At 35.8% G+C, this 14,953-nt stretch overlaps 1 protein-coding gene across 1 annotated transcript in view; it reads left to right on the top strand.

Annotated features, from left to right (window-relative positions):
• LOC148948630 (protein unc-13 homolog A-like) overlaps window positions 1–14,953 on the top strand; it is a 143,658-nt gene that overhangs the window by 12,468 nt on the left and 116,237 nt on the right. Inside the window, exon 2 of the mRNA XM_089094982.1 lies at window positions 3,083–3,209. Within this exon, the coding sequence (XP_088951108.1) occupies window positions 3,083–3,209 (127 nt within the window). The remainder of the gene's footprint in view (window positions 1–3,082; window positions 3,210–14,953) is intronic.

Here is a 14,953-nt window from a genome sequence, read left to right as displayed (position 1 = left end):
CCCCCCCATTAATATTCTGAATAAATATCAAACGGACCTAATAGTCAAAATTGTGTTTTTTTATTCATCGTATTGAAAATTAATATCAAATGGACCTAATAGTCAAAATTGTGTTATTTTTGTATGCATCTTATTTAAAATATAGATAACTTAGTCTCCATATAGGACTGGCGTTATTTTTTAAGAGGTTAAGCAGATTGAAATTTAATCATATAAGTTTTAAAATAGTGACGTTCATAATTGAAAAAAAGACAAAAAATTTTATTTTTTTTTTATACTAAGTTAGCTTTGGTTCTGGGGAGGGGGGACCGGTGCCCTCATTAATATTCTGAATAAATATCAAACAGACCAAATTTTTTTATTTTTTATGCATCGTATTTAAAATATAGATAGCTTAGGCTCTATCCAGGACTGGCTTTTTTTTTATGAGTTTAATCAGATTGGAATTTAAGCCAGTAAAATTTAAAATAGAAGTTGCTGATGGTTGAATTTATAGTAAGAACGTAGATATGATTAATATATTTTATAAGAGCTACTAAAAATCTGTATAGATACCTGCGATAGCAATACGCCCAAAAATAATACGTCCGATACCGATACAGTGTGCAGCCCTTTCCTCAGGGGACTTGGAGGGTCATAATATCACCAACACCAAATATATTTGACTCTATCAATGTCTCTTGTAATCGTCAAATCTATTAAGTATCTGATGTAAGCACCCCATTCTTTAATTACCCCGTGAGGCATTCTTAACCATCGCAATACTTTTACGTTAATACCTCTTCGCAAAAAAATTCGCAAATCTCGTAAACTAAAGAAGTAATTACTAAGTGTATAATAATCAATTTATTATATTTTAATTTAATATTTAATTAATCAAATTACTTTACATTTATTTTTAATAATGCGAATATTTTTTAAACAACTTAATATGTTTATATTTTTACATTTTTTCTATTTAATTATAAAAAATGCTCTAAAGAATCATATATCCTCTAAACTGAGAGTGAATCAAATATGGACCCTGAATATATACAAAAAAATAATAGGCGAGTAAAAAAGAAGAGACACCGGTTTTTTTGAACTAAAAAAAAAAACATTGAACTTTGAAAGTGCGTCATTCCTCTTGGCAAAGAGTGTTTTTATCTTTAAAAAAAAAAAATAAATTGAAATTTGAAATTGCGTCGTTCCTCTTGGCAAAGAGTGTGATGATCTGTAACTACTAGAAAAAACCTGTTTGTACGGGGGCCTCTTAGAATCCAGACGAGCAACTCTACTTATTTATTCGAATTGAATAAAAAAACAAGTTTTTTCCACTGAAAGTAAGGAGCAACATTAAAACTTAAAACGAACAGAAATTTTTACGGATATGAGGGTGTTCACCCCCTAGTCAATACCTCGCTCTTTACGCTAAAGGTTGAATTTTGTTCCAATTCTTTAAGAATGACCCCTGAGTCACAAAGGCCGTTTAATTAGAATAGATAGCTCTTTCGAAAGTACTAAAAAGAACTTTAGCGTAAAGAGCAAGGTATTGACTAGTGGGAGAACCCCCTCATAATGTATTAATTGTTGTTCGTTTTAAGTTTTAATGTTGCTCCTTACTTTCAGTGGAAGAAAACTTGTTTTTTTATTTAATTTCTGATCGTTTTTATTATAATGCTGGGATATCCAGGCCCCCCTTCATAGAAATGTCTCTTCCCCCGCGAAAAGATCCTCCGACCCCCTTCCCATCACAAAAAAAAAACCTCCTGAAAACGTCTGTATACTTCCCAATAACCAATACTTTATGTATACAATGGGCAAAGTTCATAACTTGCAGCCCTTCCCCCGGGGACTGTGGGGGATTAAGTCATCCTCAAAGACATATTGATTACATATTCGACTATTTTGAACAAAATGGTTATCTCAAAATTTTGACCGGGTGACCTGGGGGAAAAATGAGCGTGGGAGGGGTTCTAGTTGCCCTCCAATTTTTTTGGTCACTTAAAAAGGGCATTAGAATTTTTAATATCCGCTCGAATAAGCCCTCTTGCGATATTCTAAAACCACTGGATCGATACGATCACCCCTGAAAAAAAAAACAAGCATCCGTGATATTTCTTCTGGCACAAAAAAAAAAATCCACATTTTTGCAGATATGAGATTGAAACCTCTACATTGAGGTTTCTGGTACGCTGAATCCGATCGTTTTATTTTCATTAAGATTCTATCATTTGTAGGGGGTGTTTCCCCTTTTTTTCGAAAATAAGGCAAATTTTTTCAGGTTCGTAACTTTTGATGGGTAAAATTAAATTTGCTGAAATTTGTATATTTAAATCAGCATTATAAGCCCATTCTTTTGATATATTTATTGAAATCAAAATCCTGTTTTTTAAAGTTTCGATTACTATTGAGCCGTATCACTTTGCTTTCTTGTTGTTTTTTTTATTACTTATATTTGATTACGTATATATATGAAATCAGCATAAAAATCCGCTTCTTTTCATGTATCTATTGGTATCAAAATGTCTTTATTTTAGAGTTTTGGTTACTATTGAGCCGGGTCGCTCCTTACTTACAGTTCGTTACTACGAAATCGTTTGATTTGTGTTCGTTTTGGGTTCCGCTTATTTATTGATGGTGATTCATGGTAGTTTTACGCTTGAAAAACTATTAACTTTCTTTTTGCTAATCTCCGGTTTAATATAGATATATACTTGCCTTTGAAAAACTTCTTTGATGGATTTTTTTTAATTAATTAAAAGCCAGAACATATATAAATAGGCGTATAATAACTAAAACTTAAAACAAAGGGAAAAATACCACAAATAAAAATCAAGCTTCTACCCTTCTTACTTTCCTCTAATCTATATTTGTATCATGTACTTTTTTTTCTTTTTTTTTATCATAAGCTTTAAAAATCAAAATATCAATCAGTTTTAATTTTACGATAAAGAAAACAATGTTTTTGAATAAATCCATTTGTTACAATCACTTTACTTTTATTTTAGTAAAAGAAATGACTTCTAAAAAGTAGAGTACGAGAGCTTTTCTTACCGCTTCTGAAAATTTGTGTAATGTTTTTCGTCCCTTTTCTTTTCAGTGAATGCCATAACTCTTCAGACAGAATTAAAGTTCGTGTTTGGGATGAAGATAACGACTTAAAGTCAAAGCTTAGGCAGAAGCTAACACGAGAATCTGATGATTTCCTTGGCCAAACAATTATCGAAGTTAGTGATTTTTTGTTTTAATAATAGGCAAATATTGTATATGATCCTAATTAGTCCAGGGAGGTTATATTTTTTCTTTTTAATTTATTCTAGTTGTACTTTTTCACATAATTTAGAGTATTAGACGTCACTACTTATGTTCAATTTGGTTCTTCCAAACCAATGTTTTCCTTTACTTCCTCCCTCATCCCTTAATTGAGTGACAGTGTGGTGGAAAAGCAGCCACCTTCAATAGTTGATATCAGTTACAAGTTTGATTTTATTATTTATTTCACTATCGAAATAAAAACAAGATGAAACATAACAACAATAATAATAAGGATCCGGGAAATTAACTTGTTTAGGACCATAACAACAACAAAAATTGAAAATGAACAATAGAGAAAAAAAAGAAAATCCAGGAAAAAAGAAAAACCACGGGTAAATTACAGAAAATTGATTAAAAATTTAGAGATTAATAATATGAAAGTTTAGTAACATTGTTATACAGCGTGCGAAAATTTGTGGATAGCTCGATACTGGAGGGTATCATATTTCATTGAAGTATAGATTTATAAATGGGGGATCACTGGGCGGAGCTAGAGACACACTTGGGGACAATAAAGGAACGGTTGGATGAACGGAGACATAGGCCTTCAGAATTATTGCAATTAAAACAAGATAATAATTGGGGAGGAAGGTTTTTATGGTAAGCGGAGTATGCAAGGGATAAATTTAATTTTTTAATAATTTGTTCAAAAGGAATAATACCAAAATCGGAGAACAAGTCCTGAGTGGGATATAGTCGGGGCAGCCGAAAAACTGCTTTGATGGCACGGTTTTGGGCAGTTTTTAATTTATTGGTAACTGAAGGATAAGTGTTGCCCCAAACAGATCCGCACTATGAGATGTATGGGTAAATAAAAGAGTTATAAAGGGTGACAAGGATATCAGGGGGAAGAAAATTATTCACACGATTAATCATACTTACCTATCGCAAAATTTACCTATTGCAAATGATAGGGAGGAGTCTATGTGGACAAGAAGAAACTTGGCAACTTCGACCTGCGGGAGGAGATTGGTGGAATATTTTAGGCCAAGTGCTTGCTGAAGTTCAATTGTTTTGTAAGGGGTACAATATAATACAACCTGAATTTTATTGTTGTTAATGGCTATGCAGTTAACTAGACACCATTCCTGTACTCTATTCAGAAGAATTTGAGCAGAGGTGACGACGGATGGTAAATTAGGGCCGGTGATGAAAAAGTTGGTATCGTCAGCAAAAAGTACTGGGTGCACTGATGGGTCCAGGAATGTAACAAAATCATTGTTATGAGGGAGAAAAAGTGTGGAACCGAGAACGAGCACAGCGGGACACCCCTCCCGACAAACTAGCGGTCCAAAGTCATACTACCCAGACTTACACTCTCTGCTTAACACGAGAGACCGGAGTCGCACCATGAGAGAGAAATTCCACGAATTCCTAAGTTCTTGAGTTTACTTAACAAAACACTGTGATCAACCATGTCAAAGGCCTTAGAAAAATTCAGAAATAAGCCCAATACAGTATTTTTAAGGTCAAGTTTGTAACGTATAAACTGTGTGGTGTCGATTAGTGCATGACCAGTTGAAAATTTGGAACGAAAGCCATATTGATGAGGAGAAATCAACGAATCTGAAGGATGAATCCCAAATAAAAAGAGAAAAAAACATCTTTAGATAGTTTTCTGGGTCACTGTTGATACAACCGGGAAAATTCATACTAGATGATAATTATGTATCTTAGAAGGATCGCCTTTGTTGTGACTGGGGATCGAAACTGATTATTTAAATTTTTATGGGAATAATCCGTAGATCATAGGCAGGTGTTCTGTGTGCACAATGGCTTCACAAACATAGGAAGATGCAGTTCTAAGAAGCTTATTACTTATTCTAAGGAAGTCAGGTGTACTACAATTAGAGAGAGATTCGATAACTTGAAGCACCTCATTACTATCAGTTGGAGAGAAAAATATGGATCTGGGATTCTTGCTAGGGTGTACTGACTCGGAGGGGGAACAGGAGTTAGCATTTGGAATATTGGTGAAATAATTATTAAAAGCATCCGGTACTGAAATTGGGTCAATTAATCTGCCACTGATGTCCTTAAGGTTAATAGGTATAGATCTTGAATTCCTTTTTTTTTTAAGAATTTCGTTTATTGTTGACCAAATTTTTTGCAAGTTCCCTTTGCAGTGAGTGATTTTTGAATAATAATAATTTTTTTTTGCTTCACGGATGAGTTTGGTATATAAGTTTTTGTAATCTTTATAATTAGTTAGGTCAGTAACGCTATTTGTTTTGCAGGCTAACTTGTATAGGTCATTTTTACAATATGAAGAGATTATCAGGCTATTGGACATCCAGGGGTGTATATAGGTAGTTTTTCGGTTTTATTTACAGACTGGAAAGGTTGAACTGATAAGATCACTCAGTCCCTGTGTAAAACCATTTGTGCCTGAATTAACATCCTTACAATCCAAAACCTTTGACCAGTCAGATTATTTCAAACGATCCGTGAACCGGTTCATATTCACAATATTATATATTCTATTAGACGTAGGGGTATTAGTTCTAGGGTGTTTAGTAGTTGGTTGGATGGGTAGGGAGAGACAGATAGGAAAGTGGTCTGACACGTCAGAGAATATAACTTTGGAGGATAGATGATTTCCCAGGGAAGTGGATACAAAAATTTTATCAATTACTGTAGCGGTAGACCTCATAGGATCAACTCTAGTAGGAAAAAGGATTGTCGGAAGACGGCCACTTGAGGTAAATGTTTCAAAGAAGGTATCACAATCATTATTACTGCTAACATTTAGTAAATTACAATTGAAGTCCCCAAAAACTATTGCCTTCTTTTGTGGTAAATTAATAAAACTAGAAAAGTCATCAAAAAGATTACAAAAGAAATGTGTCGGAAATGAGGGTGGTTTATAAAACAATGAAAAAATAAAAGAGTTGTCGTCAACACTTATATCAACAATTATTTAATAAATGCATCTATTATTTATAGGTTGCGAGAATAAGGATTCACAGTGTAATAGCCAGATTTGAAAGCCTAATCATCCAATCATATTTTATATTTTAAGCTGCGGGGAGGGTGAGGCTCACATCCCCAAGATCCACTGACAAAAGCTACCAAACAGTTAAAATTGCTAAACCGTCAAACTACCACAAGGATGATAAAATTGAAAGCATAGCAGACACTGGAGAAACTACAAAGAAAGAAAATGAACATATAGGAAGCAAAAACAGAATCCAAGAACTGAAAATCTGAAATAATATAATTGGGCCATGCAACAATTACACCATTAACATCAGAAATCCAAAAAGGCTTTAATTTACTCCAAACCTCGTATTCACATTTTAGATGTGACATCTTGAAAGGGCCCAAAAAACTCTTTAAAAAATAAATCTGTAAAATAACCCCTCAAGACTTGCATTGTCTTGAGACGTTACATAGTCTTCCATAGTCCTAATAATCGCATTAGTAGCATTAGTAGTAGTATGCACGTAGCGCCTTCTGTTTTTTTTTGTCAACATCTCTACAGTCCCTGAAAGTTTCATCATAATACCCCAAGCAATTCCTGGGACATTGCTGATACGTCCTTTTAACACCCTGCATGCACATGTTGTGTTCTGTTCTAGTTAAATATCACCTCAACATTCCCTGAAATGTTCACCTTCATGACCTTAGCTTTATAAGTAATAGTAGTAGTAGTAGTAGTAGTAATAACAGTAGCAGTAGTAGCAGCGGTAGTAGATGTAAACTCGATTCAAAGAAGGTTAAAAAATTGGGTTTTGATTTCTCAAGAACTTCAAGAACTTTTATCCTTATGTCAAAAACTAGGGTTCCTTTTATTTTTTTTCCGTAGACCCTGTATTAAAATTAAAAAAAAAACAAGTTTTTTCAACTGAAAGTAAGGAGCAACACTAAAACTTAAAACGAACAGAAACTATTACATATATGAGGGGGTTCTCCCCCTCGTCAATACCTCGCTTTCTACGCTAAAGTTTGAATTGTGCTCCACTTCTTTAAGAATGACACCTGAATCATAAATGCCGTTTAATTAGAATCAACAGCTCGTTTTTAAGTACTAAAAAAGCTTTAGGGTAAAGAGCGATGTATTGAAAAGGGGGAGAACCCCCTCATATACGTAATAATTTCTGTTCGTTTTTAGTTTTAATGTTGCTCCTCACTTTCAGTTGAAAAAACTTGTTTTTTTATTTAGTTTCTGATTATTTTTAAATAATGCTGGGAAATCCGGCGCCCCTCCATGGAAAATTCGCTTCCCAGTGAAAAATACAACCATGGAAAGATCCTCCCACGTAGCCCCCGACCCCCCGCCACCAGAAAAACACCCCTTGATAACGTCTGTATACTTCCCAGTGACCAATACTATAAGTAGAACCCCATATTTACATACAGGGGGGACTCCATATATGGGTATTGAAGAGATGTAATGTCCTTGGTAAAAGCCTGGACGAGATTTAATGTCCTTGGTAAAAACTTGGGATGATATTTAATGACCTTGGTAAAAGTGTTCTTTCTAGACCAATCAGAGACCTAGAATCCCTCTACGTACAAGACCACACCTCGTTCTAGACATGTTTGATGGTTATATTGTTTAATGGTTATATGGTTTGATGGTTATATTGTGTGTTGGTTATATGGTGTGATGTTGTTTCATAGTTCTGTTCTGTTCTGTTTGTTGGTCAATTTGTTTGATGTTTCTATACATAATGGATACAGACGGGAGTTTACATCATTGTCAGATAAGAGCGTCTAACGGGAACAGGATCACGTGTCTATTTCTAGGCCAATCATATGATTCGGAAATACGAACGGGACAAGATCATTGACACCTATTTCTAGGTCAATGGACTTACGTAAGGTTTCTCTTACATCGCAATTCAACCTTGAGATGTTGTTTATAATGAACACGCTTTGTGATTAAAGTAACATATCGTTTCACGACACAATGGAACAAACATCGATTACTATGGATTTAGAAGTTTTAGCTACACAAATATATAATGTGAGTTCTGTTTAGTAAATTTTCTTTGGTTTTTCCAAATAAAATCATTTTTTGTAGTCCCTCACCCCCTCCTATATAATCAAATTCAAGGTATACCCCCTCCCTCCCCCCCCCAAAAAAAAATCTTTATACTTTGTTTCAAATATACTCTTTTTCCACTATGTAAACCCCTCCTCCCCTCATCCCACCATTCATCACCATTTAATTTGTTCAACTGGAGTTATTACTCAAAAAGTGTCCTTTCTCGTTCATGCGTTTAAAACCATCAGAATCTTCACACTTGCGATTTAAACAAAAACTTTAATTGAATACATCTCAAGAGGGGTGGTTTTGAAAACAAATCTTTTTGCACGGGCCTTATCTAAATTAAGAAAAACAAGGGTGCTAGCTAGACATGGAAAGGATTAAGATTGCGGGTTCGCATAATTCTAGACGGTCTGAGAAAGGGAAACGAATTATTTGCAAAATTAAAAGAGATATTTTTAAGACATGAAAATTATGTAAAAGGCGGATTCTAACAGCCCTTTAGAGTGCATATTATTCCTTTTTTCTAGATTTCTTTTGATAAAGTTTCTCTTATATTCTCAGGAGGAGAGAGTGAAAACTATGGTTTTTAACTTTGATAGTATTAGGCTAGAAAGCAAAGTCTTTAATTTAGGGGAAGGGTTGGTAAAATTAGACCTATGTCTCTTGCACTCTAAACAAAGACATCTTTTATTAACAGAGCGGAAAAAGGATGCTTTTGCAGCCAATTAATATATCATATTGTGTTGTTCTATTTTCAAACGACTTTGATGATGTGAAATAGCGGCTTTAGTTAAATCTCTGCGTAAAATACTTATGTAAAAAATGTTGTTATATTTAAAATAGATGCAGAGCTGGGAGGCGAGAAGATTTTTCTATATGGTAAAAATAAGGGCATTTGTATCGCCCTCCCCCCTTTAGGGTCACATGCAAGCCTAGGCTACAGACTAATTATTCTCTAGTATTTTTCCTTTGAGTGCGAAATTTTTTATAAGAAATTTGCATACTTTAGGTACTTTTTTTTAATGTTGAAATGGTTTAGGTTGAGGGAAAATGAGACCTATTTTTCCGTTTATTTTCGGGCTATTAAAGTTTGACTTATTCTTTTTTTAGATTTTAAAACATTTCAAAATTTATGCTATGGGTTTGTAGCCTACGGAACTATCTAATTTTGACAATTTACCCCCATTCCACAGTTTTTCTCTAAATGAAAGACTATAATTTAATTTCTTTTAAGGACAATTTTGAGCAATGTCCTCCACCTGAAAAGAAGGCTAGAACTACTGTTAAAACCCCTGTGACGGCATCAGTTGTCCAGTATTGCCGTTGGCCAAGACCTTCAGCTCAGTGTACCGCGCCTATACATGGCTATGACGTTGCTGGTCCATCCACCCCCTATCAAGCGTTGCCAGGGCCTTCAAGACCAACGGCCTGTAAGCAAGGCGAGAATGAGCCTCCTACAGCCCTCAACATGCAAGCTGCAGATCATAATGTAAATTTTTAAAGTTTATTTCCGCTAATGATTTTTCTCCCAAGTCAATTTGAAGGATAGAGATTGTACCGTTAGACTTCGAAATAATTCCAGATTCTAATTTGCGCAATGTTGCTGTCATGGGACATTTGATAAGAGATGCGAGACTTAATGGTCCCATTTTATCGTATGTTTCGGAAAATCTTGAAAATAACAGACTTGCATTAACGAATGTAAGGTCAAAGTAGATTGGTTTATACACATTGAAAATAAGCTTTTTTCAGAAGATTATCTGAAAGAGTTAGACTACCAAGCGAAGACCCCGTTTTTTTTCCAAGGCAGATAAAGAGTATTAATATGAAATTTTTGGGGGTTGCTTGAACAAAATCAAAATCTACTTTGTCTCGTTTAGATTGTAAATATGTTATATCACTAATGCATATGGGGTGGCTATAGAATTGGAACTTTCAGGATATATAGAGTGGGGAACAGTGAATTAACCAAATGGTACTATGTGTGCACAGATATTGCTACTACTACGTGCGTTTTTTAAGCACATAATTTAAGTGATATGAAAATAATGATCCAATTTTAAAAATAGGGGGATTTAGACACTTTGAAAATAAGCTATTTTCTTTATAGGTTACATCGGATTCGCACACGCTACCTTCTCACCCATCTGAAGAAACAAGTCACAAAATGATCCAAATTGATCCACCAATGGAATTTCGTGACAATCAGGTCACTGAAACACTGAAATATCATATATCGACGAACGATATGGTAAATTCTTACGTTATGGCGATGGTAGTGTTAATTTTGACGACATACCTTCTGACATTGACAATTTATTGAAAATTTATTTCAGTGTAGACGCTAGTACACTTGAACAAGGTAATGCAGTTAGTTCAGAGGGCAATTTGCCATGGGTAAGCCCGAATACAATGCAAATTTTGGATAATTTTACCAGAGACTTAAATGAGAATCCTTCACCATCAGATTTAATGAATATAGTCCCTAATCGATCAAATTTTATTGAAAATGAAATGGCTTCGATGGATTTTAGTACACGGACCAGCCCTATTGTTGAACAAAGCGGGGGAGGGGGTTTAGGTGATGATAATATCCAAGAGGGGGAGGGTTTAGCTAATGAAGTTGATATACACGGGGAAGGGCGTAATAATATACAATAATAAGCGTCACGACTATCAATTGGTGGAAACAGCTTCGGATGACCGTGAAATTTTACGTTTTAAAAAATTTACAGAATACGCTCCTGCAAAGCAATAAAATAAGTTTGGATTGTGGAGCTAAGCTGCTGGATGTGAACGACCCACAATTTCCGAATCGTATCAAAGAACATCAAGCCGTTGCGGTTTCATAATCCCATGCACAAAGAGACAGCTCTTAACACAATGCAATTGTTAGTAATAGTCGAAAAATTTGACGAGAATGATCGCATGATCAAAGCATTTACTAAATTAATTGTCACTAAAAATGGAGCTTTTTCCCGTTTGAGAAATACTCACTACCCGATTCTATTGTCAGCAGAGGATCGCCTGGCCAATAAAAATCAGAAAATATGTTGGGTTTGTAAGGAGGAATTTGAAGAGGGGACTAAGGGGAAAGGGACTGGGGGGAAAAGAGGGGGGGAAGTCAGAGATCATGATCACATGTGGCAGGAAATATAGTCAGGGGGTAGTAATTTTCGTGGTAGAGAACACCAAACGTGCAATTTGAATGTAAGCCAGCAGTTTTTTATACCGGTTTTCATTCACAATTCAAATTATGATTTTAAATTTATTTTACCGGCTTTGGCACGTATGCATAGGACGGGAGGGGGAGCAGATAGTCCGTGGGTAAATAACTCATTTACCTACATTATTATCCCCAAATCTGCTGAGAAGCTGGGGTTCTTAGAGTTGAAATGACAGGCAGTGGATAATGGCCATACGTGCTGGAATAAAATTCGTTTATTAGATTCCTATAGTTTTTTCCCCAAGGCTCTGAATCAAGTTATTCAAGTGCAGAAAAGTGACAATTTTGATAGTTTCCCTCTGCTTAAACAGCGCTTTCCAGACAGTGAAATGTATGACTTACTGACCTTTAAAGGCATGTATGCGTATGACTATTACTGCTCTGGCGCACGGTTAAGTGAAGAGAAACTACCCCCAATTGAAGCATTGTATAATTCACTTACCAATAGTGAATGCACTGACGAGGAATATGAATTTGCCAAGAGGTTTTATGGGCTAAGGGTAATTGTAAAAATGGTTAGGATTTTTGTAGAATGTACTTGGCGAGTGATGTGTTAACTCTTTGAGACATTGTCTGCAAAAACACAGATCAAATTTATTCAGAGTTTGGGTTAGATATTGGCTACTATTTTTCAACACCACATCTCGTCCTGGAATTAATTCAAAAAATTAGTAGGGAGGAAATGGGCTTGATTACCAATGTGGATCAACATCTATTTCTAGAAAGATCGATGAGGGGTGGGTATGTTTTTAATGGGGATCGCGTTCTAACAACGGATCCAACTGGACAAGACACCGGTGTAAAGTCTAATGCAGTTTTTCTTGACATGAACTCATTTTACCCCTCGGCAATGTCTCACTACTGTTTACTATGTGGCAATTACAAATGGCTTGAAAATCCTTGTGACATCCCCCACATTCACACTGTCTAGGACAATGGACCACAAGGATGGTTATTTGAAATTGACGGACACATACTAGTGGAACTTCAAGATACAGTAAAAGATTTTGTATTTCTGTGCGTGAATAGACCTGTGAGCAAGGATTCATTGAGCCAATACAATCAGACTTTGGTCGAGGATATGGGCATGCACTGGACCCCCTCCAATCAGAAATTAATTGCCGATCTGGACCCTAAACAGAATATTGTTGTTCACCACGTCCTATTGTGGTGGATGGTGAGCAATAATTTCAGGATAACAAAAATACACAGGGCCCTCCAATTTGATCAGAAACCTTACTTGAAGACGTTTATTGACAGCTTTGTCAGTAAGCACTCACATGCAAAAAGTAAAGTCGAAAAAGAAATGTACAAACTTATTTTAAATTCAGCTTTTGGGAAAACATGTGAAAGCGTACGAAACAGTTCACGTTGTGACGTCGTAACATGTCCAAAAGAATGTGCGCGAATTATCGCCGATCCCAATTTTACAGCATTCACGAGCATAGACACGAATATGGTTCTTCTACACAGAAAAGAGAGAAATGTAGTTCTGAATAAGAATATAACGGGAGGTAGTTCAGTACTTGAAATTTCCAAAAAACTCATGTTGCCGCTCTTTTACAATGTGTGCAAGGTACAATGGCCAAGGGAGGGTTGGGTTCAAGTTTACTATGGGGACACAGATTCTCTGTTGTTAAAAGTTAAAACCGGGGATTTATTAAATGATTTGGAAAATGGGGTGCACATCAGCTCGCGGATCGACTAAACTAAGTGGAATGAGTCCCTATACCCCGAGTTGGTGAAACGTCAGGCCCCCAATCAACTATTAATGTTAAAATCAGAGACGGGGAGTGATTTAATATCCAAAGGGGTGTTCCCCGATCCTAAAGTTTACTGTGTAGAAACACGGCAAGGATTTAAAACAGGCGTGCAAAAGGTTGCCTACACACTTTGTAAAAAATAATTTCGACCTAAGTGTCAACGGAAACTGTGTAGACAGCTGTCTAGTGCCAAGACCAAAAGTGCAAGCAATTCGCTCTCCATAGTATAGGAACTATACTTTTAGAGTGGGAAAAAATGCCATGTCATGTATATCCGACAAGGTCCATGTGCTCGAGAATGGTGTAAAAGTACACCCCCGTGGCCACTATTGAATTTCAGATCGAGTTGAATGTGTGGACTATCGAAACCAACTCGGTCTGGATAAGTTAACTTAAATTCAAATAGTACTTGGTTGGTGGGCGGACAACATCAATTTCTTCTCATTTTCGTTGCCATTTTGCAGCAGCGGCTATTGTATACAGAGTTTGTTTTTCCGCGCGGTCCCGGGGGGTTCCGCCCGCAGCCGGCCTTCGGCCCCGGTCGGCCTTCGACACCGGGGGGCGGGGGCCCTTGGGGGGGATTTTCATTTTCTCTTCTTAGTCTAGAAATTTGTTCAACTGTGGTGCTATTGTTCTTGCTGTATTTCAAGTTGTTTTTTGTCAATAAGTGAAAAATATTGTTCTTGCTATTCGTGTTGTATTTTGGTAATAAATGAAAAATATTGCTATTCGTGCTGTATTTTAAGTTGTTTTTGTCAATAAATGATAAAAATATGTTTCTCTTGTTCTTCTTAATGACTAGGTAAATCTAAGGGAAAATTATTATTTAGTCATTGCACAAGTAGAGCCTACAGTAAGATATGGTTCAGGTGTTGATAACAGCAGCAGTATGTATCAATTTAAAACACCTTTCATATCGTTTATCTTTGGCCCGTTAATGTCTGGCAAAACCACAATTTTAGCTAAAATAATTAAAAATTGTAATAAAATGTTTTTTGGAAAACTTAAGAAAATTTACTATTGCTATAGTATTTGGCAAGAGTCCTACGATCAAATTAAAGCTATTGCCACTGCCAAGTCCATGCCAATACAATTCATACGGGGACTTGATGTTTTCAATAGTATTGAGTCAAACTCATGGCTGATTATTGATGATTTAGCTGAATCGATTGAACAGTTCTCACAGGAAATGCTACAACTGTTTACCGTTCGCTCTCATCATGAACACATTTCCATAACCCTAGTTCTGCAAAATCTGTTTCATCAGAGCAAGTGCATGAGAACTTTCGCTTTGAATTGCACCATCTACATTATCTACTGAGTTGTTCGTGATTCCAGTTCGCTAATAACTCTCAATAAGCAAATATACCCAGGTGCCCCCAAATTTCTACTTTCAGCGTATAGCCAGGCGATAAATAAGCCCACTGGATACATTTTGCTAGATCTCAATCAGAATACAACCGAGGACCTACGTGTAGTCACAAATATTTTCGAAAAAAAAATTACTGTATAACTTCCAGTGAACAGTAGAAAAGACTATTAGTTGCCATCCTGACATTGAAGAAACTACGCTAAAATAGACACTTATTGTCCGTTCTAAGCGCTTCAAAACCCCCACTCAGGAAAGCCATACTCAAACATGGCATTGACAAAGAATTTATTAATCTA

The sequence above is a fragment of the Artemia sp. Qi Xiang Cuo genome, chromosome 9, assembly GCF_049724085.1.
Source record: "Artemia sp. Qi Xiang Cuo chromosome 9, ASM4972408v1, whole genome shotgun sequence".
Taxonomy (NCBI): Eukaryota; Metazoa; Arthropoda; class Branchiopoda; order Anostraca; family Artemiidae; genus Artemia; species Artemia sp. Qi Xiang Cuo.
Note: the sequence above shows the minus strand (reverse complement) of the source record. Positions and strands in the feature narration are given on the sequence as shown.